The sequence below is a fragment of the Oncorhynchus kisutch genome, linkage group LG19, assembly GCF_002021735.2.
Source record: "Oncorhynchus kisutch isolate 150728-3 linkage group LG19, Okis_V2, whole genome shotgun sequence".
Taxonomy (NCBI): domain Eukaryota; kingdom Metazoa; phylum Chordata; class Actinopteri; order Salmoniformes; family Salmonidae; genus Oncorhynchus; species Oncorhynchus kisutch.
In genome coordinates, this window is record NC_034192.2 from 40,125,156 (window position 1) to 40,151,261 (window position 26,106).

The 26,106-nt window shown below is 42.3% G+C and overlaps 1 protein-coding gene across 1 annotated transcript in view; it reads left to right on the forward strand.

Moving 5' to 3' along the window:
- The window catches only part of LOC109910368 (gamma-aminobutyric acid receptor subunit alpha-2-like), a 58,903-nt gene that overhangs the window by 11,822 nt on the left and 20,975 nt on the right, over positions 1-26,106 (forward strand). Inside the window, exons 4-7 of the mRNA XM_020509557.2 lie at positions 4,593-4,660; positions 8,539-8,759; positions 13,168-13,250; positions 17,905-18,048. Coding sequence (XP_020365146.1) covers positions 4,593-4,660; positions 8,539-8,759; positions 13,168-13,250; positions 17,905-18,048 — 516 coding nt within the window. The remainder of the gene's footprint in view (positions 1-4,592; positions 4,661-8,538; positions 8,760-13,167; positions 13,251-17,904; positions 18,049-26,106) is intronic.

Consider the following 26,106-nt stretch of genomic DNA (forward strand, 5'->3'; position numbering starts at 1 on the left):
TATCTGAATAAGGTTTTTAATACATTTGCAAAAAAAAATAAAAAACGTTTCACTTTGTCATTATAGAGTATTGTGTTTAGATTGATGAGGGTTTTTTAAAATCAATTTTAGAATGAGGCTGTAACGTAACAAACTATGGAAGCAGGCAAGGGGTCTGAATACTTTCCGAAGGCACTGTATTATCATAATCATAATTTTATAAATCCTGAGCCCTTCTCTGATGGATTAGAAGGCACATTTTTCCCCCACTGTGTTTGGGTTAGTAATCATTTGTAGAGTGTCTCTATTTTCCTTCAGTATGCATTTTTTCACTATTCTGAATGTCTAAAGAATCCCTATGTTCAGAAATATTAACACGGAAATACTGGACATTGTACTGGACAACTCTTATGGTTGTGAGTTGACAAAATTACCTGATACCATGCTAGTGTCAACAGAGATACAGTACTAGTAACCTGATACCATGCTCGTGTCAACAGAGATACAGTACTAGTAACCTGATACATGCTACTGTCAACAGAGATACAGTACTAGTAAACTGATACCATGATAGTGTCAACAGAGATACAGTACTAGTAACCTGACACCATGCTAGTGTCAACAGAGATACAGTACTAGTAACCTGATACATGCTACTGTCAACAGAGATACAGTACAAGTAACCTGACACCATGCTACTGTCAACAGAGATACAGTACTAGTAACCTGATACCATGCTACTGTCAACAGAGATACAGTACTAGTAACCTGATACCATGCTCGTGTCAACAGAGATACAGTACTAGTAACCTGAATAGCTGTGGTGATATTGTCTTTAAAGACTCTACTGCGACATCCATGTTTTTCTTTGTGTCATTTGTTCATAAATAAAATTGACCACAAAGGGTTCATATTTTCACAGTTTAGCTCCAAAATTTCACTGTGCCAATCTAAGATCTTTAAGGGGAACACGTTCTGATGGGGAGGTGTTGTGTGATGGAACACCGGCCCTCAGGCGTCATCATGGACATTGGTTGATGTATCAGACGTCTCATTGTTGACCACCACCGGCTCGTTCCATGTAATTAACTATATATGGGGCTAGTGGCTGTATGGCTATGAAAGCATCTCCTTCCATCATGAAAAAATGCATCTGCCTCCCTCCTCCATCCCTCACCTCTCACTCCATCCCTCTCTCGATTTGATTTGAGAGAGACTGGGCCTCCCACAGGATCTGGTGTCATTTTACATTTAAACAGATATTCAAGGGGCCATTAGCCCAGAACAGCATCAGCCATATGGTGATAGTCTTTGGTGTCGGGGAAAGGCCTGGATGGCAGTATGTGGTACAGTAGCACTGACATACTTTCTCTATGGGGAAAAATGTCTTCATGCCTAGAGGTACGGAATCATCCGTAGACTTCTGTAACCCAAAATTGAGTGGCTTATGAAGAAAATATGAATTGATGCCTAAGCTGCATTTGTTTTGCCATCTGTTTGACAGACGTTGGATGCCAGAGAGTCATTTAACTTGTATTCGAAATAACTGAATATTTTCATGATGCAGATTAATAGTGTCTGCCTTTCTTTAGAAAGTGCATTACATTTTCCCCAATGAATTTCTCCAAGAGTTCTCTTTGCTTTGTGTCCAGGTTTTCTTTAAATGTATCATAACCACTAGCCAAAACAACGTCACTACTAATCGCTAAAACAGAAGCTGTGTGGGTGAGCTGTTGTTGAAGACTACCCAATCCGGCAGCAGAATAGCCTGCAAACCTGCCCCTTTAATCCTCTGGGTTTCCAGTCTGATTATTTAACCAGGGCTAGCTGCTCACTGGTACGTATGAGGGTCAGGAGCACACAACCCCACCCCCTCACATATGCACCTAGGGAATCGCCTCAATTCCTGACACTCCTAACTAATGATTTGTATCCTCTGTCAACACAGTATTGTGGAACTATTCCTGTCATTCAGAGCAACTATATTGGAGGATATCTAAAGTTTACCTTCCAGGCAGGTCATATACATGCTTCCTAGTTCATTTAGTTGTCCTTAATATAGAGTTAAAGAAGGTTGGGTATGATTGTCAACCTTTTTCTCTTAATTCAACCCTGTTCTACATTAATTGAAAGAAAAATATCTCACTTTAGATGCTATTTTTCTATTCACCTATAAATAGTGCACGCATTTTCAGTTTGGGTGTTTACTATTGTCGTTTAGTTAGACAATTGACAGCTCTAAATCACATAAATGGCAAGCTATAAGTAAACATGACTAAACCACTCGCTTTGGTCCGTCTGAGCTGAAGAAGTGAACCTGCACTACATGGTACGATAAATAAAGTGGCCTCACATCTTCGGGATTCAAATGCACTCGGTTTGGTTTAATGTTCCATCGAATATGAACACACAGCACATCTGCTGTTGTGTCCACTGTTTTTTTTAACCTTTATTTTACTAGGCAAGTCAGTTAAGAACAAATTCTTATTTTCAATGACGGCCTAGGAACAGTGGGTTAACTGCCTGTTCAGTGGCAGAACAACAGATTTTGTACCTTGTCAGGTCGGGTATTTGAACTTGCAACCTTTCAGTTACTAGTCCAATGTTCTAACCACTAGGCTACCCTGCCGCCCCTGTTATGGGTGATGATCTGGTTCTATGGAGTTCTTGACTGTAGGTATGACCATAGAATCATAGAGCAGTGTATTATAGGATCTCTATCCACAGGATAAACATGGTATCACCGCATTGTAAAGGCTTCACATTAAAACAGTGCATTAAGATGGGGTACATCGGGGTCACTCACTGGTGTCATATTTCATATTTCTACTTCTCTGATGTATTTATTCATCTATTGTGGGTTTGCACGTGTCTGGTTTACACATGCAAACACCTACTTTATAATGCAATCCAGTGTATGTATTGCTACATTTATTGCACACATTTCCCACCGATCTGCCTTTTCCTCTCAATATGCACTACTTCATAAATAACTAAGCATATCCATTACATGTCTGGATGCATTTTGTCAGCAGACGCAGTGAACAGGGAGTGGTGAGCGCGCTGGGCCTGTTTTGCCTCGCCTAGACACCTTGTATGAGAGCACTCACGTTATTTTTAGGCCAATGAGAAGCTCTTTAGAATACACGTGAGTTACTGTCTGTCTGAGTTACTGTGTGTGTGTGTGTGTGTGTGTGTGTGTGTGTGTGTGCAGCAGAGAGTGGATAACATAGTCGTAAAGTCTGAAAGCTTTTTAAAGAAATTACCCAAGCATGTTAGAGATTAACTTAATGAAAGAAGAACTCAGGAGAGAGAGAAATGTGTGTACTGTATTCACTCGCTCTGAATAAAGGTAGGCCTGATAGGATGGTGTTACAGGCAGGCCTGATAGGGTGGTGTTACAGGCAGGCCTGATAGGGTGGTGTTACAGGCAGGCCTGGTAGGATGGTGTTACAGGCAGGCCTGATAGGATGGTGTTACAGGCAGGCCTGATAGGATGGTGTTACAGGCAGGCCTGATAGGATGGTGTTACAGGCAGGCCTGATAGGATGGTGTTACAGGCAGGCCTGATAGGATGGTGTTACAGGCAGGCCTGATAGGATGGTGTTACAGGCAGGCCTGATAGGATGGTGTTACAGGCAGGCCTGATAGGGTGGTGTTACAGGCAGGCCTGATTGGATTGTGTTACAGGCAGGCCTGATAGGGTGGTGTTACAGGCAGACCTGATAGGGTGGTGTTACAGGCAGGCCTGATAGGGTGGTGTTACAGGCAGGCCTGATAGGATGGTGTTACAGGCAGGCCTGATAGGATGGTGTTACAGGCAGGCCTGATAGGATGGTGTTACAGGCAGGCCTGATAGGATGGTGTTACAGGCAGGCCTGATAGGATGGTGTTACAGGCAGGCCTGATAGGATGGTGTTACAGGCAGGCCTGATAGGGTGGTGTTACAGGCAGGCCTGATTGGATTGTGTTACAGGCAGGCCTGATAGGGTGGTGTTACAGGCAGGCCTGATAGGGTGGTGTTACAGGCAGGCCTGATAGGGTGGTGTTACAGGCAGGCCTGATAGGGTGGTGTTACAGGCAGGCCTGGTAGGATGGTGTTACAGGCAGGCCTGATAGGATGGTGTTACAGGCAGGCCTGATAGGATGGTGTTACAGGCAGGCCTGATAGGATGGTGTTACAGGCAGGCCTGATAGGATGGTGTTACAGGCAGGCCTGATAGGATGGTGTTACAGGCAGGCCTGATAGGATGGTGTTACAGGCAGGCCTGATAGGATGGTGTTACAGGCAGGCCTGATAGGATGGTGTTACAGGCAGGCCTGATAGGATGGTGTTACAGGCAGGCCTGATAGGATGGTGTTACAGGCAGGCCTGATAGGATGGTGTTACAGGCAGGCCTGATAGGATGGTGTTACAGGCAGGCCTGATAGGATGGTGTTACAGGCAGGCCTGATAGGATGGTGTTGTTAGGAGTAAAAGTCTAAGTGATATTTTATTGCACGGCAGGGAAATACCACTCAAAAGATGAGCTACAGTCCTTCTTACATCTGTAATAATAGTATTTTTTCCAGCCTTTGTTTATTCTATATTAATGATCTTTTATGTTTTTCAGATCGTATAACAGAGGTGAATACCAATGTCTACGTCACCAGCTTTGGCCCAGTTTCAGATACAGACATGGTGAGACCACATTCTAATCTTACGAGTACCTTGTTCCCAAACTGAGCTGTGCTGGCCTGGTTACACATTCATCATAGAAAGTAAACGTGTAATGTGTTCGAGATTTAAAAAGGCTTCTAAAGTTTAATTTCCACTTAACAAAAATCTTCATTAATTATAATCCATATAGCAACATTTTCTGTTGCTGCCGGATTATTTTCCTGCTATGAGAAACCTTTACATTTAAAATAGCGTATCTGTATGTAGGGGAAATCAGTTTTATCTGAATCATTGTACCACTATTCAGAAGTCTCTGCAACTGATAACCATGAAAACTCAATTGTGATAAACAAGATAGGAGGGTAAAGGACCAAATTGGTTCTTGTGATTAGTTTCTGTAGTGTTTTACAATTGAAACGGGGAGTAAATAGCCTAAACCATTCTTACAACAGGATAATATGGTACTACACAGAACTTTGGTGGAACTGAGCACTTAGTTTAAATACTACACAACAACACAGAATAAACTAATCATGATTTTGTCATTCCATGTGTTTTGTTTACCGCTTCATTGCAAAACCTTGGTACCATTTTCCTTTTTGTCACTTATTTGGACCACTTAGTCTTAGTCGTATTCATTGGGGCACACCATATCAAAATGTTTTGCAACTGAAAATGAAAAGGAACGTTTCTTATTAAACATGTTCCGTTTGCCCATTCCTGTTTCAGTATGTTTTCTTCAGTTTGGTGCCAAATGAATGGGACCGGTGTTTGTGTTCGTTCCAAGCGGTTTAGCATGGCTCTAGTGAAGCATCAAAGCCCCAGTAACCCTGACTCCTTAAGATTTGGTCTATATTCCCATTGTGTCTCTACCTTAGCTACAATGTTCTACTCTTTTTCATCCTGACTGCTATTTCACTGTCCGGCCTCCGTTTGGTACAGCAATATATATATCTCAGATTCTCCTATCATTCCCTTCTTTTAATGTTTTCTTAGGTTTTTTTCAAGGGCAGAATTGTCCATAAATTTTTCTTTCCTGGAGCTCATCCCCATGAATCTTTGTCCCCTCATGACAAACACATTGACACATTTTAGGGTGAAAATACACTTTGGGGATGAAATTTCACTTCCTTATGTTAGAAAATACATTTTACCCAGATAAATATGATTATCCATGCTCTGAATCGTTCAGTTGGGTCTTTCTCTAACATATCATTAACATTAAATCTAGAAAGTCGGATTTTGTAACCTAACCAGTTGGCAGGTTTCCCATAACAACATTTTGAGGATTTAATATTTTGTGGTTGTCATCTTCAAAGTTGTTTCTGCGGATTGCTTAAAGCAACATTTGCATGACACAAAATGTATTACATGTAAAAGGCTTTGAAAATAGAAAAGCTTTGTGAAGGCAGATGCTTGTTTTTGTGAGAAATCTTTGAAATAATAACAGGAATTTCAAGTTCATATGAAAAGCGTATACAAAAATGTCATGTCTCAAAATCGATATACTTCTTACCTCTATATTGTTTTATGTCCTGTGGATTTAAGAGGAAAGATGACACATTTAATGGGAAAGTGAGCCTGTCAGGTAGCCTTAATTCAGCGATGCAATTTTCCTGAATTTTTACCACTTTTTCTCTCTGGCCTCCATTGATTTAGTCACCCTAAAGCTCCAATAACTTTGAAACATATTATGATATAGACATGGGGTTTTGACCATTGATTTTCTTAGAGGAGTATCTACACAAGTAACATATTTTACCCATTGGTCAAAATATGTGTTTTTGATTGGACTCTCCCTCTTCCTTCGACAGTTTTGTCTTATGAATGATTGAAAATCTACTCTTTATTCACACACCCTTTAAAATGACAATATTCAGAGCAAGCCAATTTGTAAAGGAACATTATGGTTCCGCTGCTAATGATTAAACATTTATGATGTTTGAAATGCAATGCAGAATTCAAAAGCTCATTAATGGAATAGCAAAATATACATTACGGACAACTGTTAAGTATTCACTAGGCGAGTGTCCCATATCATGGCAAGGAGCAATAATGTAAGATGTGTACGATGATCTTGATGCAGCCATGACTTAAAATCCTAGGGAGACTAACTGTATTCTTATTTATTAACATTTGTGCTTAGCATTTATACAATAAGGATTTGTACATGGTTGTTGGTAGCTGGGATATATGAACGAGAACTCAACATAGTAGGGAATTCCAAAAGATTGTCCAGTGGACTACACGAGCTGCATGTAAAAGGACCTCACACCTAAGGCCTATACTGTATTTTTTCCCAGCTCATATGATTTTGAACACACCAAAACACATACCTCTTCCAATACCGTTTGCCCTGGAGCCCTTAACAAGCCAGGTATCCTCTAGAGGGCAGGATTTGGAGATGGACGGATTAGATTCCTGGGATATGATGATCTAAGACAGGATAGTGTGGCATGTAAACATCTTATCCTATTTACTGTTGCTTTTGCAGTCGGAACAGGCTGTTTGGCATTTCATGGGTGTTGTGTGATGTTTTCATTTGATTGTCAAATAAATCAGTTCAAAAAGTAGGCTACCTGCGCAGTTCGATCCACCAGAATAATTTAGCCTACTATAATTTACTACTGGCAACTTTCACCCCTAATTTAGACAAGTCTCTGCTTACAATTTCTGACATTTGCTTGTCAACTATAGTTTGATTCATGCAGCTTCTCTTCTGTCATAACTTGTTGCCCCAGAAGACTAAATAAAGTAGTGCTCACCAGAATAATATCTTACATCGATAGACTGAATGCATTAGTAATCTAGTTAACACTGGTGAAGTTATCTGTTTTGTTTAGGGGCCGTGGGGGAAAAACGCAACAGTGGAAAGATTGGTCCTGTGCAAAATGTCCAAAATATCATCAGTTTGACCAGTTTTAAGGAAATGAAAAGCTGAGAAAACGATGAAACACATTTCTTGATAAGACCTCAAGTCATCTTCGGTGCATATTTTATGTGGTTGAAAAACTGCCTTTTTGCATAACAGTGTCAAAGAGAACACATTACACAAACATTCACATTTTCTCAAGAGATGCTGAAAGAAAGAAATAATATGTTCCCAAGACAAAATTAACATTTGTATAATTTCACTGCAAGAAATGCATAATTCTGCAGGAGTTAATATTAGATAACGCTACATGTGAGAGATTATAGGCCTACAGCAGGTGTCCATATTTCAATTACTATTCAATATAACCCATACACTTAAATTAGGAATATTCTGTTTATTCATGGATACAGGGACACTCATGAGTGTGATATCAAACGTGCATGTAAACCGCTTATCCCAGATAAGACCTTAAGCGGGATATGAGCTACTATCCGGAACAATGTGCACATGTAAACATGGTCGGAGAGGCGTGGTAGGTAGACAGTACACTAAGACCAGGGACCTCACCTTGTAGAGGCTGCTCCACTCTGAAATAAATCACCAGGAGAAAAAACATCCAGTGTGGATAAATGGCAGGCCAAAGTGCATGCAGGAGGCGCAGTGAGTCAGTAATGGATGTTATATGGGATGCACAGCCTGGAGTGGAAGGGAGAGAGAGGGTGCCATCCACCTTGGTTTACCACAGGATATCTTCAAAGCCTCTCGCTAGGCGCTGCTTGTGTTGTTTATCTGCTTCATATAAAAAAATGTATATAGTAGGGATAGCATGGCATCGTTAGAAGTGTCACTTTATTTAAAAATTAAGGAGCAGGTATTCCATATTCACAGTGCAGAAATATTACGTTTGCTATGTTTATGTGGAGATTCATTTATGGTGGCATTGTCTGTACCTGTGATATTCAGTTGTGAAATTCATCTGTGTGATTGTTGTCGATTGTAGCCACAATGTTATTTCTTCCCACAGGAATACACCATAGACGTGTTCTTCCGGCAAAGCTGGAAAGACGAGAGGTTAAAATTCGACGGGCCCATGAACATACTGCGGCTGAACAACTTGATGGCCAGTAAAATATGGACGCCAGACACGTTCTTCCACAATGGGAAGAAGTCAGTGGCTCACAACATGACCATGCCCAATAAACTACTGAGGATTCAAGACGATGGCACCCTGCTTTACACCATGAGGCAAATACACAGGGTCACTGGGTTGCCAGGGAAAATACAGTTTAATGAAATGTTATTAACGTAGCAGGTTTAGCTTGTGTTCTTTCAAGTAAAAGCCTTGTCTTGTTGGAGTCAGAACGGCTCATAGGAGCCTATCTCCTGTTTCTGTAGCGCGAGGCAGCTTGATGTACAAGTACACCTCCTGGACAGGACACTAGTCTGCCTCAGGGCCTTACAATTAACATGGAACAGGAAAATACAGGAGTACCAGTCTCCCCAATGTCACCTCAACCCAAACACATCTCATTACATCTCAGTTATAGATAATTTATTTAATTTTTACCTTTATTTAACTAGGCAAGTCAGTTAAGAATAAATTCTTATTTCCAATGACGACCTAGTGGGTTAACTAGTGGGTTAACTGCCTTGTTCAGGGGCAGAACGACAGATTTTTACCTTGTCAGCTCAGTGTCGTGTCTTTGGCTATGCCGGATTAAGTGATATGACATGCTATTCTATAAAATCCTTTTTCTGTAATTAATATGACCTGATTAAGCTAATCATGTAAATGTAATTAACTAGAAAGTCGGGGCACCACGAAAGAGTGTTTATAGAGCTGTTATCTTCCGAATAAACTCTGAAAGACCTAGTAATATTTTACATCAATAGCAGTCAATATTAATCGTCACCTTATTTCAGTCTCATCTGAAAGTTGTAAATTCTTGGTTATCTGCACGAACCCTGGCTAACAAGTTGAATCATCAATACAAAATTGGGTTTAATTACAGTATTTATTTACTAAATACCTAACTAATCACACAGAATTACATATACACAGAATGAATCATACTTTGAATACAAATGATGTCATAAAGGAAAACGTCCTTAGCGGGCAGAACAGATTTGACAGCTGGTTACACAAATAACGGGGGTTGGGTTTGAGTGAAAGAGCGGGAAGACTTGAAGAACAAAGGGAGAAGCTGTGTCTCCATCGGGCCGTAGGCAGCTACTCTATCATAAATACAGAATCTTATGCATTCTAAATTACCGCCCATTTGGAAAAGGAAAATGCAATAAATATTTACTCTGAGCTGCGCTTCAATAGGTTGGTGGTAGATGGAAGGCTGTGTTGCCCAACAGAGTCCTTTTGAAGAGTGTCTCTGGTGGTGAATTGGATACGCTGTAGTGTCGTCGTTGTGTGGTAGACGGTATACTCTGTCTGTCCTCACCTAGCCCACGTTTACAGCGGCCGCTGCTAACTCAACGGCTAGGAGGTATCACTTCTGTAGCGAATAAGAGTTCAAAGTTCATACCATTCGCAACCAAAGCTCACGCGGAGGTTGGCTTCATTCTGTAGTTATTATCTGAATCCTTCTGACATCGGACCGTCTTCCTAATGTACCCGGAACAGGAGGTTACATTTTCGTCAAGGGCTTATATAGTGGAGGGAGAGAACGGTGTGTTTCATAGTTTATAACACATGTCTCTTCACAGGGGCGGGCCACTGATTGAGCAGAGCTCTAACTTTATGAAAACCCAAATCTCTCATTTGGAAGCTAAAATTACATTTAATCTTTTCACAAATAGTGTCATATTTAAACATTTTTAAATTGCACAACAATTCCATGTGAATCTGATAATGTGAATGTGTAGACTTTCCCAGATACAGTTTGTCGTCCTGTCATCAGTCATAATGTCTCAGATGACAACCGAACTGACATCATATTCATTAAGTACCAACACATTTTCAACTGGTTCTATTACCAAAATATGGTTCCTTTCCCCCCACTTGTTTGATGTTCCCAGACTCTCTATGTTTAACAAAGACTATTCAAGAGTCCCTCAGAGTCAGAGGGAAGGGAGAAAGGTATTTATGGGGGGGGGGTTATAAACCTTACCCACGGGCCAACGTCATGACATCAGGGATTTGATCTTGCAGCCTTTCAGTTACTAGTCCAACGCTCTAACCACTAGGCTACCTGCCGCCCCACATTCTACACATTTTGCCATGAGGCTGAGAGAAAATGTTGCTGATTTAAAGCTAATTTCCTGAAATTCTCCACATATTGCCACGGGGCAGGGAGAAAAATGTGCAGTTTCATAGCTCATATATAGGTACACATTTTGCAATGAGGCTGAGAGAGGGTTGAAAATGCGCTAGTGGCTTTATTGCAAGATTTTACTCACTCAGTGCCAAAAGGGCCATTATTTTGACAAGCAAGTGCTTTCAGAATACAGAAGAAAAATATTGCCCAATCAGAGGCCATTTTGAATTGAATCACTTAGGAAAAGGCATTGTCAGGTTCTTTAGGTGGTTAGAGCGTTGGACTAGTAACTGAAAGGTTGCAAGATCGAACCCCCGAGCTGACAAGGTAAAAAGAAAAGCTGTTGTTCTGCCCCTGAACAAGGCAGTTAACCCACTGTTCCTAGGCCATCATTGAAAATAAGAATTCGTTCTTAACTCACTTGCCTAGTTAAATAAAGTTAAACATAATAATAATAATAATACATTTGGCAGGAATGGAAATAGACACAGAGCATCTTCACTGCACATAGTGCAATATATTTCAGAAATTGCCCACGATAATCTGGGGATGCTCAGTGTGCCCTATAAGCATTTGTATCCCTTTGGTTTCCATCAACTCTGGTCCTGCTTAATTATTGATTCAACCGTAGCTACATTTAGGTTGAAAGAGGCACTCATGTTTTTTGGTACAAATGCATTGCTTGTTCATTCTAACACTACTAAACACACTAAACATATGCAGCTGAAGTCGGAAGTTTACATACACTTTGGTTGGAGTCATTAAAACTTTACAACCACTCCACAAATTTCTTGTTAACAAACTATAGTTTTGGCAAGTTGGTTAGGACATCTACTTTGTGCATGGCACAAGTAATTTTTCCAACAATTGTTTACAGACAGATTATTTCACTTAGAATTCACTGTATCAGTGGGTCAGAAGTGTACATACACTAAGTTAACTGTGCCTTTAAACAGCTTGGAAAATTCAAGAAAATGATGTCATGGCTTTAGAAGCTTCTGATAGGCTAATTGACATAATTTGAGTCAATTGGAGGTGTACCTGTGGAAGTATTTCAAGGCCTATCTTCAAACTCAGTGCCTCTGCTTGACATCATGGGAAAATCAAAAGAAATCAGCCAAGAAGACAGAAAAAACAAGTGTGATTCATCCTTGGGAGCAATTTCCAAATGCCTGAAGGTACCACGTTCATCTGTACAAACAATAGTACACAAGTATAAACACCATGGGACCACGCAGCCGTCATACAGCTCAGGATGGAGACGCTTTCTGTCTCCTAGAGATGAACGTACTTTGGTGCGAAAAGTGCAAATCAATCCCAGAACAACAGCAAAGGACCATGTGAAGATGCTGGAGGAAACAGGTACACAAGTATCTATATCCACTGTAAAACGAGTCCTATGTCGACATAACCTGAAATGCCACAAAGCAAGGAAGAAGCAACTGCCCCAAAACCGCCATAAAAAAAGCCAGACTACGGCTTGCAACTGTACATGGGGATAAAGACTGTACTTTTTGGAGATATGTCTTCTGGTCTGATAAAACAAAAATAGAACTGTTTGGCCATAATGACCATCGTTATGTTTGAAGGAAAAAGGGGGAAGCTTGCAAGCCGAAGAACACCATACCAACGGTGAAGTACGGGGGTGGCAGCATCATATTGTGGGGGTGCTTTGCTGCAGGAGGGACTGGAACACTTCACAAAATAGATGGCATCATGAGGGAGGAAAATTATGTGGATATATTGAAGCAACATCTCAAGACATCAGTCAGGAAGTTAAAGCTTGGTCGCAAATGGGTCTTCCGAATGGACAATGACCCCAAGCATACTTCTAAAGTTGTGGCAAAATGGCTTAAGTACAACAAAGTCAAGGTATTGGAGTGGCCATCACAAACCCCTGACCTGAATCCTATAGAAAATGTGTGGGCAGAATTGGAAAACGGTGTGCGAGCAAGGAGGCCTACAAACCTGACTCACTTACACCAGTTCTGCCAGGAGGAATGGGTCAAAATTCACCCAACTTATTGTGGGAAGCTTGTGGAAGACTCCCCGAAACGCTTGACCCACGTTAAACTATTTAAAGGCAATGCTACCAAATACTAATTGAGTGTGTGTAAACTTCTGACCCACTGGGAATGTAATGAAAGAAATAAAAGCTGAAATAAGTCATTCTCTCTACTATTATTCTGACATTTCACATTCTTATAATGAAGTGGCGATCCTCTGACCTAAGACAGGGAATTTTTACTTGGATTAAATGTCAGGAATGGTGAAAAACAGAGTTTAAATGTATTTGGCTAAGGTGCATGTAAACCTCCGACTTCAACTGGATCTGTGTTTTGGGACGCTACAGTGACGCATTGGGCTTTATGTGTTGTATCTAGGTTGACGGTTCACGCAGAGTGTCCCATGCATCTGGAGGACTTCCCCATGGACTTCCACTCATGTCCCCTGAAGTTTGGCAGCTGTGAGTAATGCATACCAAATACATAGACGCACGGCGTCACTGGGTTGCCAGGCATTACTCTCATGAAAAGAACATGCGATTTGAAACTCGTGCAGGAATCAAAATGTGTCTAGTTTAAGTCGTACAATAGGTCATGTGTCGTATGTGTGTAGGTCACATTGATTTAGTTGGGGGGGCCACCAGTTTTGAATGAATCACCACTGTGACCTTTGTGTTCAGTGTCGTTCAGCGCGGCTCCTCACTCTGCTCCATGTCAACAACACTGGCTTTTCCAAGAGGCAGAATTAGATCTTCTTGCTTCATTTGATTTGAGCCTAAACCCGCATACAGTCCCACTCTCAAGTCCCACACCATAACTAAACAAACCAAACAGGGGATACAAGACCAAACAAGACACAGGATAAGAATAGACTCTGTTTCTGCTGCTACAAACACTGAGCTTTAAATTTCAACTTTGTTACAGCAATAACCATTCCATAACCACTAAGGGTTTAGAATTACCTCCCACCGCCCACACATGTTTTCACTTAAAACACACGCTGTCAGTAGCAGCACATATTTAGAAAGGCTTTGGTCTGAGCTTCTGGGAAAAAGATAAGAAGGTAGTGTTATTGGGTTTGGTGGCTGAGTTGAACTCTCTGTTTTCATCCTAGTATCGATGCAGCGCTCTCCTCTCCTTTGGCTGCTACTACCCTTGGATGTTAGTTAGAGTGGCAAACTAGTGCTTCATCCCCTAAAATCAAATAAAACGCTACCTGAGTCAGTATGTCATTGCATGTTGTGAAGTGCACTGCAAGCCGTCCCCTGGCTATAAAACCTTCAGCCTATTAAAAGAAACTCAACCATTGCCAATGCCAATTAATAATACAAGCCTTACTTTAAATGTTTGGAGGAGTTAAATACTGTATGTTAAGTGTTTTCATGGCGCAGCAAGACAGGCAGCGGGAGAAAATCATTCTCTAATGGCGTTGATGACTCACTGTGTCAATGTTTACTCTTTGAAATGTCTTAGCCTCTTCATATTTGTCTCTCTGCATAAAACCCCCACGGTTTGGAAGAGATCTGACTCTCTGTATAAAACACCCATGGTACGAAGATGTGATGACTTTATATACACTGCTCAAAAAAATAAAATAAAGGTAACACTAAAAAATAAATAAAGGGAACACTAAAATAACACATCCTAGATCTGAATGAATGAAATATTCTTATTAAATACTTTTTTCTTTACATAGTTGAATGTGCTGACAACAAAATCACACAAAAATTATCAATGGAAATCAAATTTATCAACCCATGGAGGTCTGGATTTGGAGTCACACTCAAAATTAAAGTGGAAAACCACACTACAGGCTGATCCAACTTTGATGTAATGTCCTTAAAACAAGTCAAAATGAGGCTCAGTAGTGTGTGTGGCCTCCACGTGCCTGTATGACCTCCCTACAACGCCTGGGCATGCTCCTGATGAGGTGGCGGATGGTCTCCTGAGGGATCTCCTCCCAGACTTGGAATAAAGAATCCACCAACTCCTGGACAGTCTGTTGGTGGATGGAGTGAGACATGATGTCCCAGATGTGCTCAATTGGATTCAGATCTGGGGAACGGGCGGGCCAGTCCATAGCATCAATGCCTTCCTCTTGCAGGAACTGCTGACACACTCCAGCCACATGAGGTCTAGCATCGTCTTGCATTAGGAGGAACCCAGGGCCAACCGCACCAGCATATGGTCTCACAAGGGGTAATGAGGATCTAATCTCGGTACCTAATGGCAGTCAGGCTACCTCTGGCGAGCACATGGAGGGCTGTTCAGCCCCCCAAAGAAATGCCACCCCACACCATGACTGACCCACCGCCAAACCGGTCATGCTGGAGGATGTTGCAGGCAGCAGAACGTTCTCCACGGCGTCTCCAGACTCTGTCACATGTGCTCAGTGTGAACCTGCTTTCATCTGTGAAGAGCACAGGGCGCCAGTGGCGAATTTGCCAATCTTGGTGTTCTCTGGCAAATGCCAAACGTCCTGCACGGTGTTGGGCTGTAAGCACAACCCCCACCTGTGGACGTCGGGCCCTCATACCACCCTCATGGAGTCTGTTTCTGACCATTTGAGCAGACACATGCACATTTGTGGCCTGCTGGATGTCATTTTGCAGGGCTCTGTCGGTGCTCCTCCTTGCACAAAGGCGGAGGTAGCGGTCCTGCTGCTGGGTTGTTGCCCTCCTACGGCCTCCTCCACATCTCCTGATGTACTTGTCTGTCTCCTGGTAGTGCCTCCATGCACTGGACACTACGCTGACAGACACAGCAAACCTTCTTGCCACAGCTCGCATTGATGTGCCATCCTGGATGAGCTGCACTACCTGAGCCACTTGTGTGGGTTGTAGACTCCGTCTCATGCTACCACTAGAGTGAAAGCACCGCTAGCATTCAAAAGTGACCAAAACATCAGCCAGGAAGCATAGGAACTGAGAAGTGGTCTGGTCACCACCTGTAGAACCACTCCTTTATTGGGGGTGTCTTGCTAAATGCCTATAATTTCCAATGTATTGTCAATCAGTGTTGCTTCCTAAGTGGACAGTTTGATTTCACAGAAGTGTGATTGATTTAAATTGTGTTGTTTAAGTGTTCCCTTTATTTTTTTGAGCAGTATATATATACAGTGCCTTGCGAAAGTATTCGGCCCCCTTGAACTTTGCGACCTTTTGCCACATTTCAGGCTTCAAACATAAAGATATAAAACTGTATTTTTTTGTGAAGAATCAACAACAAGTGGGACACAATCATGAAGTGGAACGACATTTATTGGATATTTCAAACTTTTTTAACAAATCAAAAACTGAAAAATTGGGCGTGCAAAATTATTCAGCCCCTTTACTTTCAGTGCAGCAAACTCTCTCCAGAAGTTCAGTGAGGATCTCTGAATGATCCAATGTTGACCTAAATGACTAATGATGATAAATACAATCCACCTGTGTGTAATCAAGTCTCCGTATAAATGCACCTGCACTGTGATAGTCTCAGAGGTCCGTTAAAAGAGCAGAGAGCATCATGAAGAACAAGGAACACACCAGGCAGGTCCGAGATACTGTTGTGAAGAAGTTTAAAGCCGGATTTGGATACAAAAAGATTTCCCAAGCTTTAAACATCCCAAGGAACACTGTGCAAGCGATAATATTGAAATGGAAGGAGTATCAGACCACTGCAAATCTACCAAGACCTGGCCATCCCTCTAAACTTTCAGCTCATACAAGGAGAAGACTGATCAGAGATGCAGCCAAGAGGCCCATGATCACTCTGGATGAACTGCAGAGATCTAAAGCTGAGGTGGGAGACTCTGTCCATAGGACAACAATCAGTCGTATATTGCACAAATCTGGCCTTTATGGAAGAGTGGCAAGAAGAAAGCCATTTCTTAAAGATATCCATAAAAAGTGTTGTTTAAAGTTTGCCACAAGCCACCTGGGAGACACACCAAACATGTGGAAGAAGGTGCTCTGGTCAGATGAAACCAAAATTGAACTTTTTGGCAACAATGCAAAACGTTATGTTTGGCGTAAAAGCAACACAGCTCATCACCCTGACCACACCATCCCCACTGTCAAACATGGTGGTGGCAGCATCATGATTTGGGCCTGCTTTTCTTTAGCAGGGACAGGGAAGATGGTTAAAATTGATGGGAAGATGGATGGAGCCAAATACAGGACCATTCTGGAAGAAAACCTGATGGAGTCTGCAAAGGACCTGAGACTGGGACGGAGATTTGTCTTCCAACAAGACAATGATCCAAAACATAAAGCAAAATCTACAATGGAATGGTTCAAAAATAAACATGTCCAGGTGTTAGAATGGCCAAGTCAAAGTCCAGACCTGAATCCAATCGAGAATCTGTGGAAAGAACTGAAAACTGCTGTTCACAAATGCTCTCCATCCAACCTCACTGAGCTCGAGCTGTTTTGCAAGGAGGAATGGGGAAAAATGTCAGTCTCTCGATGTGCAAAACTGATAGAGACATACCCCAAGCGACTTACAGCTGTAATCGCAGCAAAAGGTTGCACTACAAAGTATTAACTTAAGGGGGCTGAATAATTTTGCACGCCCAATTTATCAGTTTTTGATTTGTTAAAAAAGTTTGAAATATCCAATAAATGTCGTTCCACTTGTTGTTGATTCTTCACAAAAAAATACAGTTTTATATTTTTATGTTTGAAGCCTGAAATGTGGCAAAAGGTCGCAAAGTTCAAGGGGGCCGAATACTTTCGCAAGGCACTGTATATATATATATATATATATATATATATATATATATATACACACACACTAATATGGTGTGATATGGATCTTATATCATTTATACGGTGTTGATTTCTCAAGGCAGTAGTCATTTTCTTTCATTTGCCTAACAAAATGTAATGATCTTGCTTACAATGGGCAACATAGTCATGGAGTTGATTTTTTTTGGGGGGGGCAGGGAATTATACAACCCTTAATCAGTTACATGACATTAGACACTATTCTCTTGAATCATCAGAAATGAGAATGAATCACTGCCCAAGAGAGAATGAATCACTGCCCAAGAGAGAATGACTCACTGCCCTATTTTCATATTTTTCACATACCACACTGATGGTGTTAACCTCACTCCCTTTGTGATCTTAGATGCCTATACAATGTCAGAGGTGACTTACGTCTGGACTAGTAAGGCTGCCGACTCTGTGGTGGTGGAAGGAGAGAGTTCCCGTTTGAACCAGTACGACCTTCTCGGCCAAACAGTGGGCCAAGAAACCATCAAGTCCAGCACAGGTACGCTCAGGATATTACTTCACTTGGTTATTCATCCAATTAGACAACTAGATCATGAGCACAAGCTCTCCCTGCAGGCCTGGATCCCACCGCTGCCAGCAAATGAAGAAAGTGCGAAACAAAAATACATAACTTTTACATCACTTTGTAGATGGACAAAGTTTAGTGGAGCAGATGTGGATGTTTTTACTACAGATAATTTAAGATTCCTGATGCCCACTTCAGTGAGAGGCACTGCTTGCTACTACTGGCTGCATCGGTTTGTTCAGTGCTTCTCAACCCGTTTTGGCTACTGAATCCACCAATCACATTTCACTCTTATCTTCCATTCTGCTTGTGCAACCAAGGACTAAGTCTGTGTTCTTATGAAATCTTCCCAAGGTCCCACTGTGGATAGGCCAAGTCTCCTCAAGAGTACTAACAACTCAGGTTGCAATGCACTGTTAGTTGACTCAGCCAGTGGATAACAGAGGATGAAAGAATGTTTATTCCATGTCTTCTCAGTGGGAGATACTGCATGTCTGAGTTTATTCATAGGAGCTGCGACTAGAATTTCTCCAAAAATACATTTTAGTCTAACTGGGGAACCAACAGCACAAAACAACAACCAATAATTCTGCTTTGACTGTCGGAAAACGAGACTTTCCACTTTGAACCCATTGCACTACAAAAGCTTCGGAGACACAGGCGCGCCGCCTCCTACGGGAGTCAAGAACTCCTGTTCTCCTCAGTCGGTTGGAGAGGAGAATGGAGGGGAGGGAGCGAGTGAGCACTTTGTGCCTAATTGCAACATTAATGGGAAACAAAAGCACAGCTGTAGGAGCTGCCATTCACTCAGACACACAGGAGAGCTCCGTTCTGAAAGGAGAGCCGCCTCTTTATTCCTGAGCTGTGCTGCTGGTCTTATTTTGGAGCTGTCGTAAGACACAAAAGGAGCCTTGTCTCACCAAAGTGCACCAGAGTGTTAAATTAGGATTTGTGGTGTTTTGGGCCTCGGAAACACAGGAAGGAAGAAGCCTGCGTATAGGAACAGATGGGGAAAGCATTCAACAAAGGAGATGGACGGGAGTCATTAGCGAAAAGAAAGGGAACCGACAGTGACACATACACTCCATCGAGATGACAGACAGGCTTGTTTATGCTGGAGTATGGCTAACAGGTTGTTTTTCATCATTGAACATTATGAAATTTTAAAATGCAATTACTCATCTAATTTAAGAGGAGTTACAACATATGTATAGTACTGAGGGGAAAGCAGAAGGTTCGTGGAATTACAGTATATTCCTTTTTTTATAACTACATTACATGATTCACCATCGGAACAGAAGCAAACTGTACTAACTCCTGTGAAGATACAGAACAGTAGTTAATTATAGGTCAGAAAAGCCACAGAACACAGCTACGTTGCATGGCATGGATCAGCCAGGTGGATCAATACGGTGTCTCATGTCTTCAATGATTAGTATCTGCCCCCTCTGCATGTCTCCACATGCGTCTCTGGGGAGCACTCTCATCAGACAAGTCACTACATGTTTGAAACGCTCTTGATGATCTCTTATCCTCCTCCTTTCCTTCCCCTTCTTCTTCTCCTTCACTTAGACAAACAGACTCCCACTCTCCATTATTACCCAGAAGTCTACATTTCAACGATGTAGAGAATACTACTGTTGGCTGTTTTAACATCCAATTGCAATCCCAACTCTTTTTTCATTCACTCCAATCTCAACTAAATGCTCCAGTCATAATCCCAGCTAGCACATAACATTCTGAGAACCATATGTTTCTTAGAGCTTGGTGAGAGCATGTTGTCCTATGGTTATTTTGCATACAATCTTCCCACAACTTTCTGGGAATGATGCAGGATAATTGCTTTGGAACATTCTCAGCACATTTAAGAAACTTGACCAAAAAAATATATATTTTCTTGGCGTTTCATTACTTTAAAAAGATCAAGAGAGCCGCACACTCTAGGATCTCAGATGCGGAAACATTGGTTATTAGGTTATTCAATTATTGCATCTGAGCTCCTAGAGTGTGCGGCTCTCCTTTAATTCTTCAAGTGTTCTACTCCGCTAGCCAGCACCTCACCTAATTAGGTGTTCCTTTCTTTCATCTCCAGTTTCATTACTTTAAACAGAACGTTTCCTAAAACTTCAAACATGATTACATTGAATTTCAATTCTGGCAATGTTCTAGGAACGTTTGACATTGGGAATATTCTCAAATTATTCAGAGAATGTTAAGAAACAAAGTTCTGTGGTTATTTCAGTACATCAGTTTCTTGATGGTTCTATTTAAAGTCATTTTCTCAAATTGTTCTGTGGGAATTTCAGTACTTAAGCATAACGCTTCCTACAGGTTTCCACCTGGTTCTATTTAAAGTCATGTTAACAAATTATTTAAGAACTTTAGCAACGTTCGTCTACGGGAATTTTAGTACTAAAGTATAATGTTTCCTAAAGGTTTCCTTGTGGTTCTATTTAAAATCATGTTCTCATTGTTCAGAGAACATTAAGAAAACTTGCCATAATGACAAGAAAACTTTAATATTCAGATAACGTTGTAAGAGTTTTTAAATACATAAATTCAGTTTAGAATGTTAAGAACATTTTCTATAAAAACCACAACACTAACATTCAGAGCGTTTTAAGTGGTATTTAAAAACATATACATTCCATTCTCAGCATCAACAAAACTCTCTATCCTCTATCTTGTTAAATGTGTTCAGGTGTGTTGGCCGCGCCCACTAATTGGCCACACCTGATCTTAATGAGTGCTTGTTTCCTTTGAAATGACTAAAAATGAACAGCTTTGTTATCATCAAAAAAAACATTGCATGCTAGTGCCACCTTGGTGGGGCAGTGGACTAATTCCATGGAGAGAGAATATAAGATTATTGTTTTGAATCTCGCTGATGCCGTGTCACAATAAAAAAGCATTCATGCCTATGGAAATTAATTTCCATGTGTCCTATCTGTGCTTTGAGTTTTTAAAAAAGTTAACCCAAAATAAGCCACTCTAGCTGTGTTATGAAGTCTTATTGAAACATTCAGTGAAAGTTCATTAAGGAAGTTATTCAAAATTCTCAGTGTTTTCAGAGTGGCAGGTAGCCTAGTGGTTAGAGCGTTGGGCCAGTAACCGAAAGGTTGCTAGATTGAATCCCCTAGCTGACAAGGTAAAAATCGTTCTGCCACTGAACAAGGCAGTTAACCCATTGTTCCTAGGCCGTCATTGTAAATAAGAATTAGTTCTTAACTGACTTGCCTGGTTAAATAAATAAAAAAAGAGTGTTAGTAAAATCTCCCGGCAAAACTTTCAAGGAATCAGAGTAAAATGTTCTCAAACTCTCTATAACCTAAAAAATAAACATTCCTAGAACAGGCAAAATGTTCTCAAACAACATTTGTTTTAAATGTTCTATCTGGTTAGAAAATGTATGGCTTCATTCCCAGAACCAATGTCAAACCAAAAACGTACCTTCCGACAACTTCCAAGGAACCAAATGTTCTAGCTGAGATGCTACTAGTCTGAAAGTGAGTAAAATATTTAATTCCTGGGCCCAAGTCCCACTAGGAACATTTCCCAAGTGAAATATGGAGGAGCCCCCTTCGCTGAAAATCCATTTGTTGTATTTTCCCGCTACAGATTTGCTGATTGTCTGACTTTAAAGGAATCGTTCATCAGCACTGTGTCAGTGTATCATCAACCGTGGGGGTAAACTAGGTCATTTGGCATGGGTGACTGTACTTGAGTGCGAGGGACATCATGGGTGACTGTACGTGAGTGCGAGGGACATCTTGGGTGACTGAGGCTTGAGTGCGAGGGACATCATGGGTGACTGTACTTGAGTGAGAGGGACATCATGGGTGACTGTACTTGAGTGCGAGGGACATCATGGGTGACTGTACGTGAGTGCGAGGGACATCTTGGGTGACTGAGGCTTGAGTGCGAGGGACATCTTGGGTGACTGAGGCTTGAGTGCGAGGGACATCTTGGGTGACTGAGGCTTGAGTGCGAGGGACATCTTGGGTGACTGAGGCTTGAGTGCGAGGAACATCTTGGGTGACTGAGGCTTGAGTGCGAGGGACATCTTGGGTGACTGAGGCTTGAGTGCGAGGGACATCTTGGGTGACTGAGGCTTGAGTGCGAGGGACATCTTGGGTGACTGAGGCTTGAGTGCGAGGGACATCATGGGTGACTGTACTTGAGTGAGAGGGACATCATGGGTGACTGTACTTGAGTGCGAGGGACATCATGGGGGACTGTACTTGAGTGCGAGGGACATCATGGGTGACTGTACGTGAGTGCGAGGGACATCTTGGGTGACTGAGGCTTGAGTGCGAGGGACATCTTGGGTGACTGAGGCTTGAGTGCGAGGGACATCTTGGGTGACTGAGGCTTGAGTGCGAGGGACATCTTGGGTGACTGAGGCTTGAGTGCGAGGAACATCTTGGGTGACTGAGGCTTGAGTGCGAGGGACATCTTGGGTGACTGAGGCTTGAGTGCGAGGGACATCTTGGGTGACTGAGGCTTGAGTGCGAGGGACATCTTGCAATAGGGCCACGAGCATAACAGCAAAATACTTTTAGCAAATCACTACATTTTGTTATATTTTTACATTGACTCACATAGAGAGAACAGAGGGGTGTTCGCCAAAGCGAATGTGTGGACAGAAAATGACAAAATAACATTAGAAGTAAATATTTGTACATTTCCATTAATTTAATCTGTGTTTATTATATATGAGGTTGGAATAATTCTGTGAAATTGTGAAAATTATGATAAAGTGTAAGAGCTGTTTGAAGACTCTTTAGGTTAATAGACCAATAAGAGAGTTCCAAACCTCTCTGCCAATTACAGCAAGTTTTCAGTTTTTCCCTCCCCATTCATAACACTCTCAGACGGTCCTAGCAAAATGCTTTGCTAAGAAGCTGTTTTTGTTTATTTTGGACCATATTAATTGAAAGAAATTACAGTAAGGTACTTAATTGTTACCCAGTAATGATTTGATATAAAAAATACAATTTAAAAAGGCTGCATTGGACCTTCAATGAAAATATTGTGGGTTTGTTTTCTAACCAATCAAGTGTAATCATCTTTATCTATTTGTCTTTATCCCCCTCACCTGGGTCAATGGCAGCAGTCCTACATAGGCACTGTAGCCCATGCTTCCTTCCCTCTGTCCTTTATCAGAGGACACAGGTTGGCATTTATTGGGGTGACTCATGTACTGGAGGCAGCTTGGCACATCTAAGCTAGATGCCCTCAATCTCACACAAATCATCAAGGAACCCACCAGGTACAACCCTAACTCTGTAAACAAGGGCACCCTCATAGACGTCATCCTGACCAACTGGCCCTCCAAATACACCTCCGCTGTCTTCAATCAGGATCTCAGCGATCACTGCCTCATTGCCTGTATCCGCTACGGAGCCGCAGTCAAACGACCACCCCTCATCACTGTCAAACGCTCCCTAAAACACTTCTGTGAGCAGGCCTTTCTAATCGACCTGGCCCGGGTATCCTGGAAGGACATTGACCTCATCCCGTCAGTTGAGGATGCCTGGTCATTCTTTAAAAGTAACTTCCTCACCATTTTAGATAAGCATGCTCCGTTCAAAAAATGCAGAACTAAGAACAGATACAGCCCTTGGTTCACCCCAGACCTGACTGCCCTCGACCAGCACAAAAACATCCTGTGGCGGACTGCAATAGCATCGAATAGTCCCCGTGATATGCAACTGTTCAGGGAAGTCCGGAACCAATACACGCAGTCAGTCAGGAAAGCTAAGGCCAGCTTCTTCAGGCAGAAGTTTGCATCCTGTAGCTCCAACTCCAAAAAGTTCTGGGACACTGTGAAGTCCATGGAGAACAAGAGCACCTCCTCCCAGCTGCCCACTGCACTGAGGCTAGGTAACACGGTCACCACTGATAAATCCATGATTATCGAAAACTTCAATAAGCATTTCTCAACGGCTGGCCATGCCTTCCGCCTGGCTACTTCAACCTCGGCCAACAGCTCCGCCCCCCCCGCAGCTCCTCGCCCAAGCCTCTCCAGGTTCTCCTTTACCCAAATCCAGATAGCAGATGTTCTGAAAGAGCTGCAAAACCTGGACCCGTACAAATCAGCTGGGCTTGACAATCTGGACCCTCTATTTCTGAAACTATCTGCCACCATTGTCGCAACCCCTATTACCAGCCTGTTCAACCTCTCTTTCATCTCGTCTGAGATCCCCAAGGATTGGAAAGCTGCCGCAGTCATCCCCCTCTTCAAAGGGGGAGACACCCTGGACCCAAACTGTTACAGACCTATATCCATCCTGCCCTGCCTATCTAAGGTCTTCGAAAGCCAAGTCAACAAACAGGTCACTGACCATCTCGAATCCCACCGTACCTTCTCCGCTGTGCAATCTGGTTTCCGAGCCGGTCATGGGTGCACCTCAGCCACACTCAAGGTACTAAACGACATCATAACCGCCATCGATAAAAGACAGTACTGTGCAGCCGTCTTCATCGACCTCGCCAAGGCTTTCGACTCTGTCAATCACCATATTCTTATCGGCAGACTCAGTAGCCTCGGTTTTTCGGATGACTGCCTTGCCTGGTTCACCAATTACTTTGCAGACAGAGTTCAGTGTGTCAAATCGGAGGGCATGCTGTCCGGTCCTCTGGCAGTCTCTATGGGGGTGCCACAGGGTTCAATTCTCGGGCCGACTCTTTTCTCTGTGTATATCAATGATGTTGCTCTTGCTGCGGGCGATTCCCTGATCCACCTCTACGCAGACGACACCATTCTATATACTTTCGGCCCGTCTTTGGACACTGTGCTATCTAACCTCCAAACAAGCTTCAATGCCATACAACACTCCTTCCGTGGCCTCCAACTGCTCTTAAACGCTAGTAAAACCAAATGCATGCTTTTCAACCGGTCGCTGCCTGCACCTGCATGCCCGACTAGCATCACCACCCTGGATGGTTCCGACCTAGAATATGTGGACGTCTATAAGTACCTAGGTGTCTGGCTAGACTGCAAACTCTCCTTCCAGACTCATATCAAACATCTCCAATCGAAAATCAAATCAAGAGTCGGCTTTCTATTCCGCAACAAAGCCTCCTTCACTCAAGCCGCCAAGCTTACCCTAGTAAAACTGACTATCCTACCGATCCTCGACTTCGGCGATGTCATCTACAAAATGGCTTCCAACACTCTACTCAGCAAACTGGATGCAGTCTATCACAGTGCCATCCGTTTTGTCACTAAAGCACCTTATACTACCCACCACTGCGACTTGTATGCTATAGTCGGCTGGCCCTCGCTACATATTCGTCGCCAGACCCACTGGCTCCAGGTCATCTACAAGTCTATGCTAGGTAAAGCTCCGCCTTATCTCAGCTCACTGGTCACGATGGCAACACCCATCCGTAGCACGCGCTCCAGCAGGTGTATCTCACTGATCATCCCTAAAGCCAACACCTCATTTGGCCGCCTTTCGTTCCAGTACTCTGCTGCCTGTGACTGGAACGAATTGCAAAAATCGCTGAAGTTGGAGACTTTTATCTCCCTCACCAACTTCAAACATCAGCTATCTGAGCAGCTAACCGATCGCTGCAGCTGTACATAGTCTATTGGTAAATAGCCCACCCTTTTCACCTACCTCATCCCCGTACTGTTTCTATTTATTTACTTTTCTGCTCTTCTGCACACCAATATCTCTACCTGTACATGACCATCTGATCTTTTATCACTCCAGTGTTAATCTGCAAAATTGTAATTATTTGCCTACCTCCTCATGCCTTTTGCACACATTGTATATAGACCCCCCCTTCGTTTTCTACTGTGTTATTGACTTGTTAATTGTTTACTCCATGTGTAACTCTTTGTTGTATGCTCACACTGCTATGCTTTATCTTGGCCAGGTCGCAGTTGCAAATGAGAACTTGTTCTCAACTAGCCTACCTGGTTAAATAAAGGTGAAATAAAAAAAATATAAAAAAATATTAGTCACTAGCTGGCACAGCCCCAAAGTCATAAAATTACATTTTAAACCTAACTACACT